We start from the raw sequence: 26,261 nt of genomic DNA on the forward strand, positions 1-26,261 counted from the left end.
CTCACCAACAACTGTAGTGTTACAGGTGCAGAGGAAAACCAGCATAATTGCTGATTCTGTAAAATGGATAGTGCGAGAGGTCTATCCTGTATCCCCTTTATTTTGGGAGTGTGGTGGATTGAATAGATCATCTCTTTATGCAGAAATAGTCCTTACAGTGGAGGTCAGTTGCAGAAGGTAAAGCCCAACGAGAGAAAAGGTAGGCAAGATAAGTAAGATCACTAGTACTCTGTTCCCCCATCCCTCTACACATAGAAGGCAGAGCAGAGGCTTTGCAGCCTCTGAAACCTGCAACTACTGATAATGTACAACTCACAGCAGAGTATCTTTCCAATAAATTTTTACAGGACTGGCACACTGGCATTAAGCGTACAAGAAATTAACAACTTGAAACCAATGAATGGAAAAAGTTTAATAACAAAGCAAGATGAATACCACAACATTTTCCAAGTGCATCTGTACCACTTATATGTTAAAATATATATTACTAATAAAATATCATCCAGAGTGCTTCTGTTGTTGTCTCTTTAGCTACTGTCTTCATGCAATGCATCTCTATTATGCTTTCAACCTTCAACCGCCATGCTATCTCGAGAGTGAGAATCCCACGGCAGGAGATCTTCCAAGTAGCAGGCACTTTGTTACAGAAAAAGTCAGATGCAACAAATAAACCACAGAACTGGTACAAACAGGAGATATTTTATTAAAAACAAAACACAACAACACCACCACAAAATACACACACACACCCCCTACAACATCAAACCCCAAATCACACTGAAGTGTATGGCCAAAGGTCTGACTTTAATTTTACACTACATACGTAGCATTCGTGCTCCAGAAGTCATGTAAGCATGCACGTAGAAGGATGAGAAAAGCTAATGCCTGCCAAAACCTCCCCTGGAGTGGTGTTTAGAATATATTAATTTTATTAGCATGGTATGAAGTTTGAATTCCTACAGGGCACTGAGGAAGTGAAGCACAGGATTACACATACAGGATATCCATAACCATCTTTCAAACAGAAATGCAATTCACAGCATTTCTAACAGCTGTGAAAACAGTAGCAAATACAGAGGGGGGAAAAAAAAGGCAGGTAAGCATGCATACTGCAAAGGGGATGTTTATGTTTTTATTCCTAAGACAGTTTACTTAAGAGTATTTAATAATATTTCATAAGTCTGTGCAAACTACTTACATGAAAAACATTCCAAAGGTAGCCCTCCTGAATACTCAGCCACCAAATTACATGTGAAATGCAGCTTTCATATGTGGGTTAAGACACATATGAACAGTGCCACAATCCTCCTTTATAACAGAAGGGAATGGATTACCAGAATGTTATTCCTAAAACATTCTCCACTTTAAACTATTTCCTTAGTAAGAATGTTCTTAAATGAGTTCTTCTGAAAGAAAACTTTCAAGATCGTCCAAAAGGAGCTTACATGCATGCTTTGCTTCACTGTGAAAATCATCCCTGATAAACACTACTCAGGTCTATAGTTTGGGAATGGGTAAAGTGTGAAGATTCTGAAAAGAGAGGGTTTTATTATTGAAGAAGCTGCTCAGCCTCCTTGGACTTGCTTTCTTTTGTTTTCCTCAGCAATGCCTCTTTTATAGCATTGATCTTTTCATCGAGTTCAGCCAATGAATAGTTCTGCTAAAAGAACAAAATAAAACCCACAATCATTTACATCTTGTAATTGCTAGATAAGTGGCCTAGCACTTGATACTTGAGGTCACTGCAGATCACACTAAATAACAGAAATACTTTTGCAGAATTGTCTGAATCTGCTCAACAGCTATTTCAAATTGAAATAAAAGGAACATAAACATAGAGAAAGCTGACAGTCCTAATCATGGATTAATATATCCGTGCAATTTCCATTAGATGCTTATTTAAACCTGTTCATAAAGATTACAAAAGACACTGATATTAAAACACTGGATGAAACTATCTAGATCTTATAGAACCTGGCTTTACCACAGAAGGGTCTTTTTTCACCTATTGCCCAAAATCAATCTCCTCTGTGCCCACTGAACCTGAACTTTTGTCAAACACAAAGAACTGGTCATCATCCTTTTAGAAAAAATACTTCACCTGACAGAGGATAGTGAAACAAGCCTGTTTCCTCCAGTCTCAGATGGCCCTCATCTTACTCTAAGCATTCTTCCCAGCCCACTGGTCTCCAGTGTGAAGGCTACTAGCAGACATTGTTCCAGCTATCATTTCACTTGCACCCAGGAGAAATACTCATGTCTGGTCTATGTACATGGGAACTGCTTTCCCTTATTTGACAGAGTAGGGAAAATGGCAAGCCTCACAGACCTGGGTTAGTACCTGCTACAAGGTTAGGTCCTTCTGCACTGTTGTTGCAAGGTAGGCTATTTTTTCTTTATTAGTTTATGAAGTGATAGTAAAAGTGAATAATAAAAAAAAATAAAATCAATAAAAGATAACCAAAAATACCTAGTCACAAAACACAGCCAAATCAGAAAGTATTGCTAGCAGGCTGATCAGAATTCACAAATGGCTTGTTACCCCCAGCTTGACTAACATCATTACAGATCAAGGAAAGCACCTACCCTACTACAGACTCCTCTCATTGTGACACTCATTAACTTTCTGTTTCATTTCCTCTTTTTTTTTTGCCAGCAAGCTATCCAATACCGATGCAGCTATCTCTGAGAAGTTAGATATTTACTTGGTGCAAATTCTGACCACTTTTCACTATGAACATAGTAAAGGCAAAAATTTAACAGCACTTACGTGGGGAGGTTGAACCTTTCTCCTCTTGCCTGAACAGCTCTAAAGAAAAGATATAATCACATTTAATGTTGCACTGAAGAGGATCACAGGTAATTCTGTAACAACATTGGTTAAGAGCCTTTAAAAGTACAGAAAGAATACTGATTGCCATTCCGTGGATTACAGAAAGCTTTTTTATAATTAAATACTTAGGATTACAAGAAATACTACTGGAGAGGAGTCGGAAGCTGTTGAAGCTTCTCCATGCTTGGAAGCAAACATCTATCAGTCAACCAAAACTTCCTTCAGACAAAACCAACATTGATATCCAGCTTTTGAAACTGTTGGTATTTTTTTCATATTTTTTTCCATATCCACACCAATATGAATGCAAAATTTTGGAAACAGAAATAAAAAACTGATTACTCTTCAACACTACTACTGCCACCATCCTTTGGTGAGTGGAGGATGAGGTTCACTATTCTGAAAGAGACAGAACTCTGCCTGAAGACTGCCAATAAAGAAGCCAAAGTCATAGAACCACACAACACAATTTTTAAAGGATTTACTCTCTCATCTTATTCAAAGTTATTTCACATAGCTGATCTTTACTAATCAGATCATGTACAGAAGCCCAAAGGATTTGCACTGATTTAAGCCATTAATGATTTGTATTGAGATGGAAACTTTAGTCAATTTTCTTGTCACAAGAAACACTTCAGATTTTGAGGCAGGAGGGGAGAAACCCAACCCCTAGACTACATTTCTTACAAATTAGTAAGTTCAAGTGGCTTTAACTCCAAACAGATACCATTTAATCTCAAATGAGGAATTAGGTAGAAATACGAACTCACAAATCAAATATAACCATTACACCAATCCGGATTTATCTATCAGAAGTCTGTGCCCACTGACTCCTTAGATTTTTGTCTATCAAAGAATTAGGAACAAAAGTCCCAAATGCATTTAGGTATGCTAAAAGAAGTTGAGAGAATTTCTTACTACGGATTGAAAATATTCAGGAGACAGTCCTTCCAGCTCAAGGATTTTATCTTCAAGCTTCTTAATTCTCTGATAAATGTCTCTTGGTACAGGACCACCTAAATGTACCAGTACAAATACAAAGAAATCAAAAAAGGTGCTTGGATGACTTTTCAAAATAAAGTTTTACCAGTGAATTCTTTGAGTCCAGCTATTGACCAATAGCTGAAAGGAAGGGCAATTAATAAGGTTAAAACTGGCTGATGAGTCAATACAATAAGTTAAGGCAATAGACAACTTTATGCAGATGATGAAGTATGGGTGACAAGGCCTCTGCAACTAATGAGAACTTTTACCAGACATGGGTCATACACCAAATGTTACCACTTCAAAACTGACAGCCACATTAGGACAGAACAGATGGGATGTCAGACCACATATGAATGCAACACTGGTATCTAGGGACATGGGTTAGCATTAACCCTTCAGTGCTGGGTCAGGGGTTGAACTGGATAATCTCTGATACACTCCAGCCAGATACACTCTGTGATTCCACACTCTATGATAGCTCTGAAGGAAACCTATCTCTGCTGAGCATCAGACACCAGAAAACAGGTATGAGTTGCACTGAACAATGAACAGAGTTTATATGATTATACATGAGAGAAGCAGGGGTGGGGAACATGGCGTGGAATGGAGTAAAGAGCTTTGCGGGGGGAAAAATGAACAAAAAGCCAAAAAATCAAAGGAAAAAAGAACCAACTCACAAACATCATAACAATAGCAATAAAAAACATCACTTCAACTCATTTGCTGACTGCAACTATACTGCAGTTGCTTGCATTTGTTCACCCATGCAAGAACAGAACTGATCCAGAGATCAGCATCAGAAAGCATCTTAGTTATACTACATGGTAATTTTATAAACTTAAATCACTTTTTTATCACCACTAACTACAGGCTACCCCATTGAAAATGATAAGTGGTTCTCACAGCAGTGACATCTAAAGCCTTAGCAAGCTTTTACTTCTCTTGCCGCCTCTTTCCATTTATTTCTAGGTTTGTTAAGTAACAAAATTCTACTCCACAAACTACTGAGGTAAGCACTGAATATTTTTTTTTGCCATTCATCTATTTTCTCATTTCAGGAAGACAATTTTGCAGTTAGCTTCCCTCCTTCAGTTCTGCTCTCTTCTCATCACTCAGCAGCTACTAATTAAATCTGCTAACCTCTCATTCTTCTTAATATTGCCATCTCTTAATGTAAAGGAGCAGTGCCAGCACTAGAAGAAACTGCTCTGAAAAACAGCAGGTAAGAGCAACTCAGTCATTAAAAACAAAAACTGGAAAACAGATAGCTGAGGGAGATTTCTGCACTTTCTGCACAGCTGTTGAGGTAAATAAATAATCTTGAAACCTTCCCTGAAAATGTTGATTTGGCCAGGAGCTGAACTAGAATCGCATTTTCATCCTCTTCCCCTGTACCGCAGTTTAGCTGACATGTTCCTTCAAACAAAATTATGTCACCTGTTATAGGCTCAATCTGGAACAAGGGATTCTTCTTAGCCACCCTCACTCATTATCCCTGACATGCATACACTCCAAAGCTATTACATGTTGTAACCTTATGCTGTCCAGCCATGTGCAGATTCTATTTCTATACACAAAATCCACCTTATTTTTGAGATAGCTATACAAGTGACAAAAAAAGGTAAGTGTGTGTCTGCAGTGTGATGTGTGGAACATTAATTTTATCAGGTGAAGATCTGGGCTTCTGCTCTGAAAACTTTTTTTCAGGAAAAATACTGATTCCTCCTTTCTAATTGTCACAGTAATCTATATTCTTAAAAAACAGGCAGGGCTGAAGAATGTAACTACTTTTTAAAAAGTCCATAGCCTGGGGACTACTGCATTTTTTTTTTAGTGAAAGATGTGGGCTTCTGTTTGCATAGCTAAAGGGAAGTATTGACAAGAAGCTTTTCACATACTGGGAAACAAGCTTCTCATCCTACTCTATTTCAAAAATCATCCAGCTTTAGAAAACTTTCAGATTGTCTTTTGGGTTCATCCTATACTTAGCCTACAGGATGTCCACGAAGCAGGACAAGTCTGTTCTGGAGCACTCCAAATTCCTTCCTTCTACCCCCCACCATGCAGGTTTGAAAGGGGAGGTGAAGGCATGAAAACTGCCTTCCCTCCTGCTGCAGGCTTGAAGGGGGAACAGCAAAAGACACATTTTCCACAGGTGCACTGACCCGTGTGGAAGCCTGGGCTGGAATCGGGCTGGGGGTTGGCTCGGTTTTCATGCCCAGTATAACTTGGCAAATGGACACTTTGTCTAGAAAAGCATAAGCAGAGCAATGAGAAAAGGCACAAGATTCCTGCCCTGACAGAGCTCCTCCTGCCTTGACAGGTCCTCATCTTGACAGAGCTCCTGCCGTGACAGTTCCCATTTTGGACTGTTCCCACTTCTGGACAGCTCCCACCTTTTTACACAGCTCTTGGTTTTTGCACTGTCCCTGCTTTTGGATGTTTCTCCCCACTTTTGCATCATTCTGTGCAAATTTGCAACCCTGGCAAGTCCTGGGGTCCATTTGAGAGAGCTGTTGGACCCAGCTACTCTCAGAGCATATAGCAGATGACTTTCTGGATGTTATTCCGGCTGGGGGAGACCCTAGCAGTCTGGCTCAACCCTGATGCAGCTGAGGCAGCATCTCTTCCACGAATCCCTGTCTTGTGGAAGCTGTGTCTGGAGATATTTCTGAGTTTGGAGGCTTTTCCACCCACCTTGGACTTGTGCCATGTGGATGCAGACTACTGGCTATAGCTTGCAGTGTCAAGAGGACAGCTGAGCCGCAGAGAAATCCAGCAAGGCATCATTGCCAAATACCTATCTCACCTCTGTGAGTGAAGCCTGCTGTTCCCTTAGATTCTCTGCTCAGCCTGATTTATAGTGGGGTAAAGCTGTGTTTGTAGCTTAGGCTTTTCCATCTTCTGACTTCCCAAATCTCTAAATTCACCCGTAACATCCTCTGAAGCATTCCCAATTGAACTAGAACCTGTAAATAAACCTAAACTGGTCTGTATATAGTTTGGGGTCAGGGTTTTCAGAGAAATAAAATAATTCTATTTTTGTAATTCCTGACTCAGACACATAAATTCCCTGCCTCCACAACAAAGTCCTAACCTCATCTTTTCACATTTCGTGGGTCAAGGCAGGAGGACTCCACTGGCTATGGAGATTTCTGACCTCCAAATATTCCACATTGTTCTAAATCTCAGTCTGAAATGCCTCTATTTCATTTGCCATCAAGTGCAGCTCTAACTCAGTATCCCAAATTGAGCATATATCTGGGTTCCACTTTTGGGTATAAGAATCTAAGTGTACCTTGGAGTACATTTAGAGTACTTCTCAGGACTTGGAGTACCTGAGGTAACCAAAACCTCCATGAATTTATCCACTGTTTTTACAGTGATTGTTTTTACAGACTTGCCCAGTTTCCCTAGTAATGGTAACTGCAGTACAAATTGGCACCCCAATGTCAAAATTAAAGCACAATACAAACCTTTCTGTAACCGTAAGTGTGCTTCAATGTTTTGCAATCTCTCCTCAACAGCTTGGTTTCCACAATCATGAACAGGCACATTTGCTTTGTGATTGGACCCATGTGTTCCTTCAGATCTAGTCTGTGGTCCGTATGTATTGACTACCCTAGAAACTAGGCAGAGGACACAAATGTAACATATGGGCATGTGAAAACACAAAGTATGCACAACTAAACCAATCAAAATATTAAAACCTGTATTAATTTCACACCATTCTCTCACATGAAGTGTCCCACACACAGTAAGATCAAGTAAGTATTTTCCTATTTTTGCCTGAGGAACTAAACTTTACATATGTAAAGTGAAAGAATTAGTCATACATTCATGTTCAATGGCAGCATTAAGAATTTTGTCATTAGAAAACCTGTCATCTATGTCAGCAGTTGCACTTGTGAGCTCTTGTGAATGCAAAGAAGAGGCCAGACCTAGTATTACAGGAAGCATCATAAATACATTAAGATGAGAAGAGGGATACAAGTAGAAGAATCACTATGAATTTCTTTTAAGTTCTATTATTTGGGTCAACAGCTTTAATGACTCTTCAACTGATGCTGGGTTTACCTTTTCCTCTGCTGAACCATGTCTCATCAGAAGATTTTGGTCCCTTCTCTTTAAATCACGGTCAATTCTTAGGTCCCTTCTGATATGACTACTGCTATGTGTTGTAGACTTGAAGTCTACGTTGGCAGTTTCAGAAACTGAAGCACACATCTTCTTACTCTGTACTTCATGAAGGCTATACGCACAGTATTGCTTCAATTTACGTTGGTTTTACATCCAATTCCTAGTTATGAACTATTTGGATTTCGGTTACCTGAAGTGCAAACTTCTCTCCTGTGATACACTACCATCCAAGTTACAAACTAGCACCAGTTAAGAAAAGTGAGACTTAATCAAAGAGCCAAAATGCAAACTCACTTCCCCATCTCCCTCATAGCTCACTAGACTTTGAATGCTTCCACCTATCTTTTACAACTGAAACAATTCTATGACCATCATAGTTTATCATATTCTAGAATTCAGAATAATGAACTGGTTTCTAGAGTCAAGATATTGAGTGGATAACTGAACTCTACCACTCTCAAAAATGGAAGAGAGGCATTTTTTCATTCTGTTTTTGAGATTCTTTGTTGGTTGGTTTTAAACAAATAGCAACTTGTGTACACCTCAAAAGCAACAGGTGGACAAGTATCTTTTATTCATAACTTCTATGGAGCAATCATTTCTACACTACTTAGTCCTTTCCAAAAGGCAGTTCTACAGTGGAAGGTTGTTCCTCTGCCTGTCACTTCTCATAAATCCCTGTCTAATTCAATAAACTTAACTCTGACTAATAAAAAGTTGAAGATAATGTCATTTAATCTCAATTCTTTAACTGGACTGCTGGCCTCATCCTAGGAGAAAAGCTAAGAATTGTTTGGCTTCCCTGTCTGACTTTTTTTTTTGCATCTTTCCTCTTAGGCAATGAAAGTGAGCTACTCTGGTTTAGTCCTTAGTGCATAACCATCAGCTTAATGATGCAGTTATGAGACGGGAGTTAAAACTCAGTATGTTAAACTTGCATTTTTGAGTATTCTGCAAAAAGTAAAAAATCATCAGTGCTGTTCCACCTGGACACTCTTAACAAATGGGTAATAAACAGATTTCTTACCCTTTATATGGCTTTTAAATCCAGGATAGGGTGTGAAAATTGCATCTGTTCTGGCACAGCTATTTTCTAAACAAATAATGATAATAACATTTTTAAAAATGAAATCCTAAATACATATTTATAACTGAAAGTGTTCTAACTAACATCACCTTTGAGGCTTTTAAGAAATAAACCATCAGAAATACTTCACTCATTCTATAAACATTCACTCATTAATAGTTTCATAAGCTAGCATGGACCTACTGGTCTTGAGTAAGTCACTTATGTAAATGCATGCATAATCTATCAAAAGTTTATTGGATCAGGACCAAATTTCTTCCAATTTACATTTTATTTGGTTCTTACTTTTCACTGTGTTTCTCTGTAACCTATTTCTTTCTTCCTCTACAGCAGTCATTTCCCTGCTTACCACTGTTACTCTGTTTTTTTGTCTTTTTCTTTACTTTTAGACTGGTCTAGTTTACATGTCCGCATTATTTTCACAACTTGGTGCATTTCTTCTGATGTCTGTGACATGTTTAATTTCTTTAACCATAAGCCTACAGTACAGGCTCAGTTTATTCTAATGTTTACATTTAAATCTCTATTCATACACACCAAAGCTTTACATATATTATGCTAGAACATACAAAGGAAGGTCTTGTCAGCATTTCTTCTGTACTTAATTAGCAGTTTTAGGAATCACGTTAGGAATCATGTTTTGCTATCTAGCATACTAGATTTCAGATGTCATTTTCACTCCAACTAATGTTCAAGGAGTTAAACTCTCTTCCTGTAAAGCTTAGGGAACAGTAAGCTTTGATCTCTGAAAGTGTAAGTACATTATAGAGACAAGGCACATCTGGGTTCATGGGTACTTAGAAAATGTCTCTGTACTACTTATGTACATAAAAGTGTCTTCACTTTTAAGAAGCATTTGGTTACAGAGCTACTGATCATGCTAATGGATTCCAGCCTTCCAGATGGATTTAACATAGTTTAGTCATAGATCCTGCCAATTGTATTAGTTGGTGCATTACAAAGACCAATAACATGAGTAATGTTGAAAGGAAAAAGATTTTCTAAGTAACTAGTAATTAAAAATTATTGTAAAAATCACTTCTTTGTAATCTAACTGGTCTTAATCTAACTTCAATTTAAATATGCAAATCACAAGACATTCCAACAATTTTGCAAGACAATTCAGAAGTGCTGAAAACTAGCATAAACCCTGGGGACAATAGCTATGAAATTACCTGATTTAAGATCACACTTTTTAAAATGCATGCAGTGCTAGCTAAAATGTTTCTGTAAGGGATGCGTTAAACTTTTGTCATCCAGTGACTACTTTCCTTTTTTCTCTGTCAACATCTGCAGTGCATATGCAACTTCAAAACAAAGTGAGTCTTTATTAAAATAAAGTTCTGGTTTAAATATGGAACAGTGCTTTTGAAAAACAAAACAATGATTAATTAAAAAAAAAAACAAAACAAAACAAAACCAACAAGCCACCTTAAATTGCTATGAAGATTAAAGTCTGGCCAGCCAGTTACCTTGATTACAATCAATAACATTGCAAAATTCCCTGACATTATTTTCATTGATCTCTGCTTGTTTCCTCTCGATGAAGGCTGATATCCGCCTGTCAATCTGCAGGTAACAAACATGATGGCATGTATCTATTTCAGTTTTTACATGGAAAATTAAGAAAAGTCTTTTTATTCTTCTTATTATTGTTGCTATTTTCAAATTTAAAGAAATCACTTACTTCTGCTTTTCCAGCTTTTATTTGGACCACTTCTGGATCAAAATTAATATAAGCATCCTTCTTATCTCCCAGGTCATAAGCTGCATACTTTTCTTCAGTAGGACATTTACCATCATAAACATCTAAACTTGTTTCACAAGTCTGAGCTTCTGGTTTACCTGCAGGTTCAACATGGCCTACGTTTTCCTCTTTAATCAATGACTGGAGTTTTTCTAAAAGAGGCTGAATGAAGAAAAGATTGTGTCAAGGTAAAACAAACGAAAACAAAACAGTAGGAAACTCCTAGAATAAAAAGCAAAAAGCCAAGTGCTATTAAAATTTCTAAAATAGAAATAATTTTAGGAATTACTACATCTGCCTCTGATGAAGCACAGGAATAAATTATTTTGAAATATAACTTTTTTGCCTTTAAAAAACTGGGTGCATCATGATCCCAGCCTCTTTGACCCATGCCTTTTACATTTTGTCTAGGAAAACTCTCAGATTTCTGTAAAAATCTGCTTGCTACTAGCTAAATCAAAGCTTCAAGCACTGGCACCAATGCCACTTAATTAACATGTCATTCAAATGCCTACTCAGAACAGTAAGGTTTAGTGTTTTTCCTCCTTAACACGAAAGCCAACGCTTTCTCACTGTAAAGCCTTTACTTGATCACCACAGCACTACATTCTCCACTTGAAACTGCAGTTGCCCAAGTGAATGAGAGAAAACAGACATGAAATACATAGGCATTAACCTGAACACATGCTTTTCTTGACATGGTTGATTATGTACTTAGGTCATGAAATTAAATGAGAGAATGCACTGATATTGGTAGCAGCAAAAAATAAACACTTATTCTGCTGCAATAATTCTTGCACAAGATGTAATAACAAAATCTCAGTAAATATGTATGTGTCAGACCCTCTTTTTTAATTTTTACCACTTTCCAAATTTCACTGCTTATTTTCCTTTTTTACTCTTTTTTTTTTTTTTTTTTAACCAGTCATACTTCCTGAAACAGAATTGTAATTCCTACTTGCAGTGTTCTTACACTTAAATGTATTTTTTACTTGCTTTTAATCTTGCATCTTTTCTCTTTTTATCACACCAACGAACTGGTGGATGTCTGGAAAACATAAAGAGTCTTTCTTTTACTCAGAGACAAGCAAATATAAGAACTTCTTTCTCCACCCTCTCAGTACTAAGCATTTGAAGAAAAAAGCCTGGTATTCAAATCTCCACTTTTTACAGATGAACTATCAAGGTCAAAATACTTTTCAATTACCATACAACAAACTGCTCACTCTCCCTGCCATGCAACTAAACCACACACACTTTAGATAACATTGGGAAGTTTCCAATAGTTAAAAGTGTCAGTAATGGTGACTGGTTACTTGGCAAGATGAGACATTAATGTCAAAGAAATTACTCTTAAAAAAAAAGAAAAAACAACAAAAAACATACAACACACCTATGCTGAAAATATATTTAATTGCAGTAAGACACTCCAGGATGTGTCATGCTGGGATAATGCCACTTCTTGAACCACTGAAAGCACTCCATGAGCCTCAAAACTCACCCAACGCATGGAATCATTATCATAGCATGACACACACCTGCCGTGTCTTATTGCTTAATTACAACCCACCATAGATGGAGATGTATTACATTTACAATGCAAGTCTAGAAATCAATGAGGCTGCATTTATTCAGCCTGCTCACCTACAGAGGCTATTCCCACCAGTAATCTAACTATCCACAAGTGAGTGTACTCACAAAGCTCAGTGGAATCCCAGGCGTATAATAACTTTGCAGGTTTTTTAGGTGGACATAGCAATGCAAGATCAGAACTACTGAAATGCTACAGTTCAGGTAATGCAACTGCATTCAGTTGTTGATCACTTCTGTCAAGTTGAATATGTCCAAGGAAATATTTACCTGCAAACATAAAATATGCTGCTGGAGTGCACTAAAGAGCAATGTCGGCTGAAGTGCTGATGTGCTTTGAAGCTTGCTCCAGTCGATTACAACTTTTACGATATCACCTCCAAGGTTAAGCTTCAAGAAGGCAAAATAAACACAACAAAATTATGTCCTTATGTTGTATTAATATCACAAAAGTATACAAGACTTCTACAGGACAACAGTTATGCTCAATGTCATACAGAACTCATTTTTATATGAGGAGACTTGGGACGTCTGACATTAATTGCAACTCAAGCAGCTGTCAAATTTCAAAGTAAGCTAGCATTTGTAGAGTATATTCAAAATCAAAACTTCTTTACTGCCTACATCACACTTTTGTTGCATTAATTTGGTCTTTAAGTCAATTCTGAATTCAACTAACTATTATATTCAAAAAAACACACCATTTGTGTTAATTGCTCAAATCTTTTCCTTCAGCAGATGACATAACCACCACTAGGAAGAAACACCCACCCAGGATGGCAGTCTCCCACAAGTTCATGTATTTTATTCCGAGATATGCAAAGCTATCTGTGCTTACAAGACTAAGGTCTTCATATCACACCATGCTACATTGTTGAAATTTTTACTTGCTGCCAAGCCAAAGGAGGCTTTGGATTAAAAAGAAGTGTTTAAAAAAAAAATTCTTCAAAAACTCTTGAGGTTAAGCCAACTCCAGACTATGCAGCACCACTATCAAACCCATTTCCAAATCACAGTATTTCCCCAATACACATAGCAAATCTTGGTTTATTGAACAAACTATGTATCCTCTATACACTAAAAATAAATTTCCATCTCCTAACAAAAAGCCCAATGCTAAAAATCACTAATGAACTACACACTTTCATATCCAACTTTGTCATTTTTGTTACACTAAAGGTCTTCTCAAGATCTTTGAGTAATAAGCACTTCCATTTTCCAAAGCCAAGGAGACTGTTGTTCTCCAAGCAACAACCCTTAAGTGATCCCCCAAATTCTAAACATAGATAAAACTCATTTAAAATCAAGAGGACCTACAAGTAATCTGTTAGAGACACAAAATCCCTAAGTTATATGCACACTTGTACTTCTACATCTCCTTTCACCTTTTTTTTTTAAATTTAATTCAAAAGGAAAAGAGACCTTAGGTAGATGACAAAAGTAACTTTTAACATATGGTCTAAAGATATCTAATGGCATCAAATGTTATGGACAAAAACACAGAACGCATATGCACTTCTTCCCTGAATCCACCACACAGTGTACGGAGAAACAATGACAGCTGAACACAAAAATGCCTCCATTACTCTGAAGGCAAAGCAATGGATATTAAGTTGTTCAAAGTTAGCTTTAAATGCTAGCATTATTACAATTTTGTACCCAAAGAACTATAAGCCTGAGCCTTCCTTCTTTACTCAAAGAGCAGCCTTGTTAAATTCAGTATTACAGCCCAAATTACATAGCAAAGGAGACAATCTGACAAGATATATGAGGTATTTTAGACTATTTTCACACAAGTAATTATTCCTGTTTAGTACTTAAAATGCATAGGATGTAATGTTTTAGGAAAGACTAGTTTGGGACACCTTAAAAAAAAACCAACAAATTAAGAATGCTTTTAGAATTCACTAAAACTACTTTAAAATTCAGCCACCATGTGTATGTGATCATCTGAAGCACTCGCCTCTTCCCAAGGCTTCTAGAGTAACATCTGCTATATCCTACATTACGGTCCACTGATGGGAGTAAAAAAGGTATAGATGCAAGTCACTGTAATGAAACAAAGCATAAGTCCTACTACAACTTCCTAATAACTCTCCTCTTTCAAAAAGCATGAGCTGATGTGAGCCTTGCATCATAGCATGTGGGTCCAGGTGGGTGAATGTAAAGCTTCTGATTTAAAACAATTTAGAGGCCAGTGCTATTTTAAACTCATAGACACGTTTTAGAATATAAGCAAAGAATAAGCCCCTCACGCACCCAAATGTATTTCTAGAAAAACAGAATCCATCTTCTCAGTGTTTCACATCCATCTACCTGCTCTGTAGCATTTTACAGCACTATAAGTCATTGCAGCCCTTTGAAATTGTTTTATGAAAGACAATGGCTCTCACTTAGGGCTTAAAAGAACTTATTCACCATCAGCCACATCGGGTTTAAGAGTTGTTACCCCAGATGTCCTTCTAGTTGTTCTGCTGTAAGTGATTGCTTCAGTAAAAAAATTCCTGTACCAGAAATATTCCTGTTTAAGGTCCAATCTGCTAGCATAAATACAAGTTAAAACTACCGTGACAGAGCACAGTCTGTGACAGATGTTCGTTCATCTCTGCAAAAGGGAAATGGGTATGCAGTAGTTTCAGTCAAAATGCAAGATGGATTGCTGAAGTCAGTAGGCTGGTAAAACATCACAGTCAAATCTACCAGAACTCAAGTGCTGGAAACAATCATGACTGAGCAATTAAAAGGGCCTTTTTAGCTAAGATGGAGCAACCATCTGTACAGCACACAGTAAACTGGGTTTGTTGTCATGAAAAGAATACACTTCAAACACCAAAAGAGACAATTTTACTCTGAGCCGTAGTTATTCTCGCTCTACAGAAGGGATGTAGCAACTCTGAACTGGTCTCTTGCAACTGTACTGTGCACACTGAAACACTTAAAATCTCTTCTCTACATGTCTAGCACATCAATGGAGACAGCCTGAAACTCTGAAGAACAAGTATGCTGCTGAAGAAGAAAGGGAAACTAGTGTTTAATACAGTTTTGAAAACAAAATCAAGCCTGTGACAAGTATGCTTAGGAAAGTTCTCATTATTTGTATTTTCCATAAAAACAATTTCACTCAATCTAACATAGTAAGAACAACAGTATTGCACCTAAATAAACTAAGTCACCAGTTCTTCATGGAGTACATTTAGAGTTTTCACCAGCACAATTACAGGTTATTTTGTCCTCAATACATACATAGTCTTCCTGTTCCAGTAATTCTATGAATCCGCAGTGTGTGATCATCAAGTTGTCTGGCATTGCACTCCAACAGCTGGGTGACACAAAACTGAGACTCCTGCTAGTCAGTTGCTTAATTTTCAGGCCTTAATTTTGGTGACTTGTTTGAAAACAGAGGCAATTATTTTCAGACTTTGAGGCAAGAAGAAAACACTCAGTTCTATTCAGATGAGAGGTGAAATGCTCTAAAAATAAGTACAGATCCGTTGGCAGCTAAGTCCATTTCTAAGTACTTTTGTAACATAAACATATAAAGTTTATATATATGTTGTTCACGTTATAGCCTTCCAGACACTTCTAGCCTCAAACCTCCAAACTGCTGTCTAATTTCTGAAGCAAGAATGTGCTTCTGCTTCCTAGAATCACATACATGCTTCCACAGTGGAAAACGAACTAATCTGTAAATTATTTATGGTAATAATTAAGTTGGCACTAAAACCTTCTCCTTGAAGGGCCTCCCACCACCACTGTAACATCTGTTAAATAATTCATTGCCATCGCTAAACCTAAAGTAGGTGTTTCGACTTAAGTACCGCCGAGTAAAGCTGCTTTAAAAGTTCTGACCCACTGAGATCCACTGGTGTTTCAAAGTATGTTATTACCGAGGCAAGGCCAGCATCAAGCTCCTGATCATTAATTTTGACTTAATGCACAGTAAGCTTTTTAGTAGCTTTCCAAATCAGAATCATTAGGATACAGCAATTAGGCAGACTGCGGTTTCCCAGGGGAGAGATCATCCCTTAAACCACAAAGAGGGACGAGACGTCCTGTCACTAAGAGGCAAAGGCCCGGCCACGACTACGAGGTGCAGAGGCTGCCGCGTACCCCGGGGCTGCCCCTGCCAGGAGGGTTGCAGCCGGCACCATCACCCCGCAGCCAGGCGTGAACAAGCTCCAGAAGCCGGGCCGTTCCCTTCCTTGTGGCAAGCTTCTCTCGGGAGCCCTGTTCTCCAGAAGGGCACAACAGGCCAGAGAGAAACAGGACACGCTCCGCTCGGAACCTCCAAGGCGGAGCGAGCTGAGCGCGGCACGGGGCCCGGGTCAGCCCTGCCCCAGGCCTCCCTCTCCATTCGCCCCCTACTCACCTGCCCCGCCAGCCCAGCTAGGCAGCGTAGGGCGCTGCTCGCCACCTCCGAGGCCATAGGGTTGGCGCCGACCACTGGAGCGTGGCCACCGGGATGGAGCGGGCTGGGCACGGCCGCCATGACACCGGGCCGGGCCGCGACCACAGCAACATCCCCAGCGTCGCTCCCCGATGACGAAGGCCACGGGTGGCCGTCCCGCTGGCCCCGCCCCCGTAAGTTGATGGACAGGATCGGAAGCCAATGGCCGACTGCACTCTGGAGGCAGTCTCTGGGCGCGGGGAGCGGCTCACGGAGCGGTGCGGGCCGGCGCTGCCGGTAGGGGGTTACAGCCCTCACCAGCGCTGGTCACCAAGGGCTTTATCCCGGGCCAGGCTCGTCTTGGCTGTCTGCTCTGCCCCTGCACCTGGGAGCGGCTGCGGCAGTAGGGCTCGAGCTGGCATCAGCCTCACGCCTGCCACTCTCCTCTGGTTCCCAGATTTCGATGTTGTGCTGTGTGGAGGACCCTCTGCTCCAGCGTGGCAAGCAGCCCCGTTCCCCAAGCCTGAGAAAGCATCTTAGTTTAGCCCGTTCCTCAGACCCTCTGGGGTCTGCTCAGCTTATGTCCGTTGCAGCCTTCACGTAAAAGATGACCTTGGTGGTCACAGAGTCACTGTATGTTGGCCCGGTGGTGCAGGTTTAACCTCTCTGCGTTGCTTTGGCACCTATGGTACCACCAGGCTTTGGACTCTAGGTTGCAGCGAGGTCCTTTCCCTGCAAGGTCACCTCACTCCGTCACCCTTTGCATTGCCTCCTTGCCCTTTTCCATCAGCAGGCCACCTAGAGTGGCCTCCACGGACTTGATGGAGGGAGACAGTGCAAGTTTAGCTAAGTATAGCAGGTGACAGCGCTTGTTTGCTTGTTTCACCTGTGCTTTTCTGGTTATACCTTTGCTTTTTTTACATTAACATGTGCTTTTCTTGACTCTTCTGTTTACATGAAGGTTGGGGTTATTTTTGCACAGAAGAGCAGATTTATCAGAGTACTCTCATTATGCAGCGTGAAAGACTATTTCCTCTATAACAGTCTACTTGATTTCTTTCACAGTATCACAGTATCACCAAGGTTGGAAGAGACCTCACAGATCATCAAGTCCAACCCTTTACCATAGAGCTCAAGGCTAGACCATGGCACCAAGTGCCACGTCCAATCCTGCCTTGAACAGCTCCAGGGACGGCGACTCCACCACCTCCCCGGGCAGCCCATTCCAGTGTCCAATGACTCTCTCAGTGAAGAACTTTCTCCTCACCTCGAGCCGAAATTTCCCCTGGTGCATCTTGAGGCTGTGTCCTCTCGTTCTGGTGCTGGCCACCTGAGAGAAGAGAGCAACCTCCTCCTGGCCACAACCACCCCTCCGGTAGTTGTAGACAGCAATGAGGTCACCCCTGAGCCTCCTCCTTTCCAGGCTAAACAATCCCAGCTCCCTCAGCCTCTCCTCATAGGGCTTGTGCTCGAGGCCTCTCACCAGCCTCGTTGCCCTTCTCTGGACACGCTCAAGCATCTCAATGTCCCTCCTAAACTGGGGGGCCCAGAACTGAACACAGTACTCAAGGTGTGGTCTAACCAGTGCAGAGTACAGGGGCAGAATGACCTCCCTGCTCCTGCTGACCACACCATCCCTGAAGCAGGAATTTCCTACGATAGTATGAATCCTGACAAAGATTTTCTACCTACTGCTTCATTTGATACCTTAATTTCAATCATCCAGCCTTCTTATGTCTTCTTGTTTCCCTAATGCCTCTCCCCACTGTCCCATCCCCAATATCTTAAATTCCCCTGGGAAATAATGAGGGGTGTTGTATCTCCAGCTATTAAAGCATGCTTAAGGAAAAACGTTGGTTTACTGATATTTTGGGAGGTGTTTAAAAAGCATTCCTCTCTATTCAAATAAAACTTATTTTAAGGAAAATACATCCCATTAAACTGAGTATTTTGTGTCTCCAACCAGCAACCAGCTTCAGTATTTGAGAAGATTCAAACAGAGAAAGTCCTGTGCAGTTCCAGAGAAAAAAAATTAGTTCCAAAGAGAGCTTCAGCAATAATGGTTATGAATCTGTGCCACGGAGAGCAGTGTTTTGCAAGAATATTTTGTCTAATGTAAGCTAGATGGCATTTGACTGGATTCAGATGGTGAGAACCACTCTTTGGATTCAGAAATGCTTACTGTAGAATATGTTCCTCATTGGCAAGCTCTGAAATATAACGAATTAATTAATTAATTCTTGCAAACATACTGCTCTTGTCAATAATAATATCTGGAGCACATATACCAGAACATGGTAGTCACCTAAGACAAATTAGGGAATTTTATTTTGCAATTCTTAAAACAATATTAATTCCAGCTCATGGACAAGGACTGGCTCCTTCAGCTTGCCTTTCCTCTTGCAGTGTTATCTCTGGACAGGCAGCTGAAGCAACTCTGCAAAACAAAATAATCTCATTTGAATCAAGCCACGAGGCTTTCAAGAATAAAGAAAAACACAATCTGGTTTCCCCTGCCCCCACCTGAATAAACAGGTAAGAAATTTGTTAGTGTGATAGTTTGAGACTAACTGGAATATTTTAGTGAGAGAAATTAGATTATAGTCTATGAAAAGGAAACAATGGTGATGCCCACTTCACTCACAGGCTTGCTGAGATGTATAAAAACAAGAACACAAAACAGATAAGTCAGTCATCATTGTGGGTCTCTGGGTACCTGTACTTTTCTCCCTGGCCTGCTTTCTATGTATCTAATCCTTCTGCTTTCTAACCCCTCTGGCCAATCCTCCAAACTCACCTTGCACATAAGGCAAAGTCTGGGATAAGGTAGAGGGGTGGAAAGAAGGCGGAGGGGTGATTTGGAGCCCCTCCTGGGGACTCTGGTTTCTGGGAGTGGTGTTGTGTTTCTGTATCACTTTTAACTTGCATCTTTCTGTATATAGCTGTATATATTGTAAATAGCTGCTTGTATATTGTGCTAAGCAGTAAATATAAAGCTTCATTCCTTAATTTCCAGCTGTCTGAGTCTAGTCTGGGTAATCTCATAGGAGTAGGGGAGCAGGTAACACCCAAACCATCACAGCTGACCAGCTCAGAATATGAAGAACAGGTGTAACACACTGTTATTGACTGTTGCTTCTCAGTGTCAGTGGAGGAAATTTTCCCTAGATGTATTTCCAGTGACTTGCAAATATAAACCAAATCCAGACATTTGAACCAAGTTTTCATTTCAGTTGATGAATGCTCAACTATCTGAAAAACTCCACTTCTGCATAATGCAGCTTTTCTGGAGTGATGGAAGTGGTGAATTCCTTCTTTAGCAGTGGCTAGATGTAACTTTATTGTTTAGAGACCTGAGGTCTTTGCTTTTGAGCATGTTACCTTTATCTCTGCCAAGAGGTTGTTTTGGAGTGCACAGCATTTCAAATGAAAAATAAAGATGTAAGCACAGAAATATGAGAAAGGTACTGGAGGTTACACTTGGAGGTTACATATGGAAATGTAATGGAGAATGAATGAATGTGGAGGGTATCAAGAGGCCGTGGAGGTGATGTACTGTTTTTTGTTCAGTGATCATTACAAGAAAAGAAGGCAAAAGACTGTAAAGTAGTCTATAGAATTGTTTGGGTCCAACTATGATTTACAAAGCAGAAACTAGATCTTCGCCTTCTTCCTGATGGTGGCAAGTATTTTCTCTTAGAGAAACCACAATGATTCCTATGGGATGTTCCTATGGGCACAGATTTTATTCCCATTTTCACTAACTTGGAAGGCCTTGATCTGTGTTGCAGCTGCTATCTGAATGAATTTTGTTATAATCTGAAATTTCACAGATTAAATTATGTAATGCAAATAGGAAGAGAACAGAAAGAATGCAAAGTGATTTAAGAGGTTACAGAGATGAGAACAGGTAAGAAAGTGAGAATAGGAAAAAAAAAGATGTGCAAATACAACTAAGGCAAAGTATTGTTGACATTCATGTCTAATGGAAGAGGCAGACCAGAGTCCAAAACATGATTATATTCTCACTGCATGTATTGTGCAGTTAACATGAATACACTTGCAAACACCTCTGCCAGCAAAGCTGGTCACAGTAAATCCAGGCCTCATATAAAGACAGAGGAAATTACATGGCATGCTTACTAAAGTTGGTGGAACAATAGAGTATTGGAAGCTCTCATTGCTGGAAAGACATTGGTAATTTGAAGGGAATTTGTAGAAAACTGGCAAGGAATAGGTGGCTGTAGATAAAGATACTAGTTTTAGGAGAGAGCAGAAGATTTAAATATGTATAACTTGGCAGTAATGTGCACTTTCAGATACTTCAGTAATGTGACCACCAAGGAAGGGAATAATCATAGGGAGTGGTTGTGGTTTGAAGGGACCTCTGGATGTCATGTTGTCCAACTCTTCCCTGCTCTGGCAGGGGCATATATAGCTGCTGGTTCAGGGCCATGCCCAGGCAGGCTTTTAATATCTCCAAGGAGGAGATTCCACAGTTCTCCAAGCAAGACGTCTCAGTGCTCCATCACCCTCAGAGCAAGAAAAAGTGTCCTGATGTTTAGATGAAACTTTATGGGGTTTTTTTCACTTTGTGCCTGTTGCCTCTCAAGTGAGCTTGCAATGAAGTCTGCCAGCAAGCTTCATCCTACTACAGCCTGATAGATTCCAGTTTGCTTAAGCATCTGGAATTACTTTCAACATTCAAGGATAGAGTCATTGTGATAATGTTAAATATTCTGCAGCTTTGATCCCTGAAATGGATCAATGAAGTGTATAAAAGCCTCTTCCAACAAAACTACCTTGAAATATATAAACACAAACCCACTAAGTTCTTCAGCAACAAATACCATTGAGTGAAAGTGATTCTGAAATGGAAAAAAATTTCTTGTGGTTTTGGACTATTGCTCCTTTTCATTTGGTTCACAAAATGATGAAGATCTACACATCTTTCCAGTTCTAGGTGCCTTTGAGCACTTCAAAAACATGGTATCATTTAAAATATTGACACAGGTTCCCTTTGCTTGTCACCACTGTAATAACTATTAGCACTATTTCTTCTGCTGAATATTACACGAACTACTCTGCTCTGGTAAGACTTTACCTGGAGTACTGCATCCAGTTCTGGGGTCCCTCAACACAAGAAGGACATGGACCTGGTGGAGCAGATCCAGAGGAGGGCCACAAACATGATCAGGGTGCTGCAACATCTCTGCTATCAGGACAGGCTGAGATAGCTAGGGTTGTTCAGCCTGGAGAGGAGAATGCTCCAGGGGCACCTAATAGCAGCTTTCCAGTAGCAGAAGGGGGCAGGCAAGAATCATAGAATCATAGAAGAAGGCTGGGAAGGCACAGTTTACAAAGGCCTGTGGTGATAGGATGAGGGGCAATGGGTTTAAATTATAGAAAAGTAGATTTCAATTTAGTTTGGATATTAGGAGAAAGTTCTTTACCACAAAGACATTAGAACAGTGGAATAGCTTGTCCAGGGAGGTAGTTGAGGCCCCATCCTTGGAGAAACCCAAGGTCAGGCTCAGCAGGACTCTGGGCAACTTGATCCAGTGGAGGATGGCCCTGCTCACTGTACAGAGGGATTGGACTAGATGACCTTTGGAGGTCCCTTCCAACCCAAACCACTCTGTGACTCTGTGAGTTTGTTTCTGAACTGACACTTAATTTTTTTCCTGCCTAATACCCAAAGACAGGTGGGTGCTTTGCAGAATGTACCAGTGGTTGAGGCTTGTTATGCTGAAGAGTGAAGTGCTGAGCTAAGGAGCCTGTGTTACATATAAGCAGATTTTTCTCCTGAGTTTAACATCTCACACTGTGTACTTCTGCTTATGTCAGCAGGAGCACATAGAAAGGCGAAAGAGACCACACTTTGGGAAAAATATGATTTGAGATTCAGAGATAAAAACAATACTCTGAATTCTGCCCAGAGCCCTGGGCAAGCAGTGCTGTTTGGCACTGATTGCTGTTAAGTGGTATTTTCCTTTTCTAAGAAGAAAATCAATACCTTCTAAGGAGAAAATTGATAGTAGACTGCCCATTGGATTAAAATAGAACAGGGCATAACAAATCCTATTACAGGATAAAAACAATTATTCCTTTTCCCAAGCATTATTTTCAGAAAAGGACATCACTTCTATTGCTACCCAAGAAAAGGCATAACTCCAACCAAGGTTATGTATCCCAGTTCAACAAGATAGTTAAGCTAGTGCCTAATTTTAAGCAATACTTCATCTGGAAAACTCAGCCCCCTTCCCTAAAATGTAGCCATGTGCTTACTAACTTCATCAAATAAAGGCTCTGAATTGCAAATCTAATTATTCAGTAAGAGCTGCACTCCTTCAAAGCAAATGTCATTGCTGACCTTTTGGTGTTTCTCTCACTCATTAAAATCCAGAAAGCCCTGTTCAGACCCGATTGGAATGGGATTGGTATGAAATGCCCTGTGGGGAATACAGCTGTGATGTATTTGCATTTAAAGAGAAAAAAAAAGTAATACTTAGAGTAGTTTCATTGTTACTAACAACATTAAAATCTTCATGAGGCTGATGCCCACTTCCTGTTTAGTGTCCTTATCCTGCCATGCACACAGACCTCTGGCCCTTCTTTTCCAAATTTTTTTACCCTTGAGATTTTCTAATGTTGCTCTATACTTCACCCTATTTTAGTCTATGTTTTCGATGTCTTCTAAAAGCAGTTTTACACTACATCTGGTTATCTACCTGGCTTCTCTTCTTGCTGCTCTCTGCAGATAAGATTAGCATCCTCTGCATGAAATTCTTCGGTTCAGTTATATAATTTGGGATCAAGAACTGATCTGCAAAGCATCAGCATCAGCATCAGCTCTCCTTAGAAATCGATGAATTATTATTAGAATTACTCTCTACTCACAAATTTCAGACTTCTGCAGTTACTCTGAAAAGTTTTATCAGGAACCTCCTCTCTACAGTTCCTTTTTGAGGCTATCACCTGAAAACGTAGAAGGCATGTTGCGGCGTAGGTGTCTGCACTCGCAGCGGTTCTCTTGTCTGTAAGCTGTCAGTGAATTGACACAAGCATTGAGAAATTGAGTGCTCATACTTGAAGATCATCTAAAAATTAATAATTTTCCACGGCATTAATATGTACATGCTGCACATATTATATATTTAACTCAGGCTTAGTAGTATACTTGAAAATCTATATTTAACAGGGAAACAGGAATATAGCACATTTACTTCAGAGAAACTAACTTTTGGGATTCCTTGATTGCTGAGAGCTTGATTTTAAAAGCTGTTGCTTGCATCTTTATTAGTATAATTTTTATTTTAAAATAAATAATAGTGATGGATGCTTAGGAATATTTAAAATAGAGCTCTTCAGCTGTGCTATGTACAAGCTTTTCACACAGCTTATCTGGGAGCCAAGTCTTTTTCTAAACATATAGTCTTCCTGTCCTTCTCTGTGGCACTGTTAAGTTGCTCAAATTTAAGTTTGCTTCCTGCTCCAGCAGATTTCTATACCTGAGTACTGGAGAGTTGTCATCTAATAGACTACATCTGCCATTATTGGCCCAGTCATTCAGTATCCTAGCAGGTTTCTCCACTGACTTCAGGAACTAGATCCACATCTGCTTTAGAGATGCTATTTTGGGACTGGTAGTTGAAATTTGAGATCTATATTATGTAGTTGAGTTAAATCTCTCAAAATAGCCTTGAAGGGTTTATATATCACTATGACAATGCAAGATAGGCACCTAAATGCCTTAAGCTCCTCTGGATGTATCACTCTGTGTTCATACCACCTGCAGTATTCTTGAACTTCTATATCTGTATGAGTAAATACATAAAGCCTTTTTTTTGATATAAAGTAACTATGAAGTTATATGAATGATCTTCATTGTATTAGAGTAAATGGACAAAACAAAAGATCACACTCATCTTTACACTGTCAGTATTTTTCTAATGCAGAAGAGGCATTTGTTAATAGAGAATATGGAGTCTTTGACATTTTGGGTCCCAATCCTTCAGTGAAGCTAGTCATGCACCTGCTTACTCTGTGCGCAAATCATTCTAATTAATTCTAAAGGACTATTCATGTGCATGAAGCTAAGCCTGTGTGTAAAAGCCTTTGCAAGACCAGGCCTAGGTTGTAAGTTTGATAATGACCTGAGGCTGATTCAACAAAGAACAAGCAGTCCTTTTAAAATGTTGAGAAATGTAACTCCAGCTCAGCTGCACAGGTATGGGCAGTGCTAAGAAACCTCTTAGTCCATAGAACCCTCAGAACTGACCAAGAGAAAGTGACAAAAGCTATTGTAGATATATTTTCATTTACATTTTTTATAATACTTCACTTTTCCTTAATATTTTTAATTCTTGGCTTCATCTTAATTTCATTATGGCTGTGAATTAGACTTGAATAGCTTCTTTGCAGGAGCTCAGAAACTTTCCTGTTTTACATTCATATAAATACATATATGAAAGAGTAGATCTGCTTAGAGAAATTGTGATTGTACTCTTTGGAATATTTTTGCTTGAGGGATGGGTAACATATCAGCACTGCTTCATAAAGCACACAGAAGATCTTTCCATAGTTGTTTGTTCCTATCATGTCATATTCTGGTCTCTGCTGCAAATGCTTCATACTGCACTGCAGCAGTTTATGTTAGAGACTGCATCACCTGCAGCAGCCTCCCAACAACATCGGGGCAATTCCAGTGGTTATGGTACATCTTTGGAAACCTTCAATGAAGATATTGCTTCCAGCAGGAACTCCCATAGAATTTGTTTTTTTTCTTTTAATTATTTCCATATGTTTAATGTTAAAGATGCAGGCAGTACTATGAAAATCTCCATGGAAAGATCAATGAGATTACTTAAATGTAAACTGAGTTCCTGCTTGGGGCTGTGGATTTTGGCATTTAATATGCCACGATTATGAAATAGCCACATTTGTACACAATCACAAAAGAGAGAACTGTTTTCTTTTGCATAAAACTAACTGTTGTCTCCTCATGAGCTGTTAATCGCTAAAATAATCCTTCTACTTACTGCCCTTTAAGTAACATTGGCTTTGAAATGTCACTTGTTTGTTAGGCTCTAAGATAAAATTAGTAAAAGAGAGGGAAAGAGTCTTTGTCCTGCAGCTTAATCAACTTTTAGTCACACCAGACTGGTCCAACAACAAATTCCAGTTTCCTCAGTTAAAGAGTGAATTTAATAATCTATCTGGGGGAAGAAATGAGCAGATTAGCAATGGAAAAGAAAAACATGCCAAAGCTGTAGTGGGTGAAGGTGATAATCTTGGGACCACCACTGCTGGCTTTGTTCTAGTCATTGGCCTTGGAGACATGACAGATCTTTTGCTCAGTTTGATGCAGGAAAAAGAATGAAGAAGGTATGTCTTGTAAGGCATGGTGCTCCTTTACTGGCCTTTTTAATTATTATTCAAACAAAGATTAAAGTTATGGAGCTGGAGAGTATTTTGCTGTTTTATAATT

General features: G+C 39.5%; 1 protein-coding gene across 2 annotated transcripts; it reads right to left on the reverse strand.

Annotated features, from left to right (window-relative positions):
- Positions 1-397: 397 nt before the first annotated feature.
- On the reverse strand, positions 398-17,072 carry MBIP (MAP3K12 binding inhibitory protein 1). Of its 2 annotated transcripts, XM_064149001.1 has the most exons (10): positions 16,754-16,820; positions 15,628-15,854; positions 12,655-12,774; positions 10,735-10,956; positions 10,520-10,616; positions 8,988-9,053; positions 7,297-7,449; positions 3,752-3,849; positions 2,771-2,809; positions 398-1,660 (listed from the first exon to the last, which is right to left on the reverse strand). In XM_064149001.1, exons 2-10 carry the CDS (start codon positions 15,688-15,690, stop codon positions 1,550-1,552), a joined length of 969 nt encoding a protein of 322 aa, XP_064005071.1. In that variant the 5' UTR covers positions 15,691-15,854; positions 16,754-16,820; the 3' UTR covers positions 398-1,549. The 2 variants fall into 2 exon arrangements, with proteins under 2 accessions (XP_064005071.1, XP_064005059.1); XM_064148989.1 differs by lacking the exon at positions 15,628-15,854 and having other exon boundaries at positions 16,754-17,072.
- Between the last annotated feature and the right edge of the window lie 9,189 nt (positions 17,073-26,261).

The sequence above is a fragment of the Pogoniulus pusillus genome, chromosome 1, assembly GCF_015220805.1.
Source record: "Pogoniulus pusillus isolate bPogPus1 chromosome 1, bPogPus1.pri, whole genome shotgun sequence".
In the NCBI taxonomy this organism is placed as follows: Eukaryota; Metazoa; Chordata; class Aves; order Piciformes; family Lybiidae; genus Pogoniulus; species Pogoniulus pusillus.

What these genes read in the sequence shown, in the direction of transcription:
- MBIP (XM_064148989.1), bottom strand. Translation starts at nt 16,873, where the DNA reads ATGGCGGCCGTGCCCAGCCCGCTCCATCCCGGTGGCCACGCTCCAGTG. An exon ending in TAAAAGCTGGAAAAGCAGAA is followed by an intron (nt 10,617 to 10,734) that starts GTAAGTGATTTC and finishes TGTTACCTGCAG; the next exon opens with ATTGACAGGCGGATATCAGC. An exon ending in GAAAGGTTCAACCTCCCCAC is followed by an intron (nt 1,661 to 2,770) that starts GTAAGTGCTGTT and finishes TTGTTCTTTTAG; the next exon opens with CAGAACTATTCATTGGCTGA.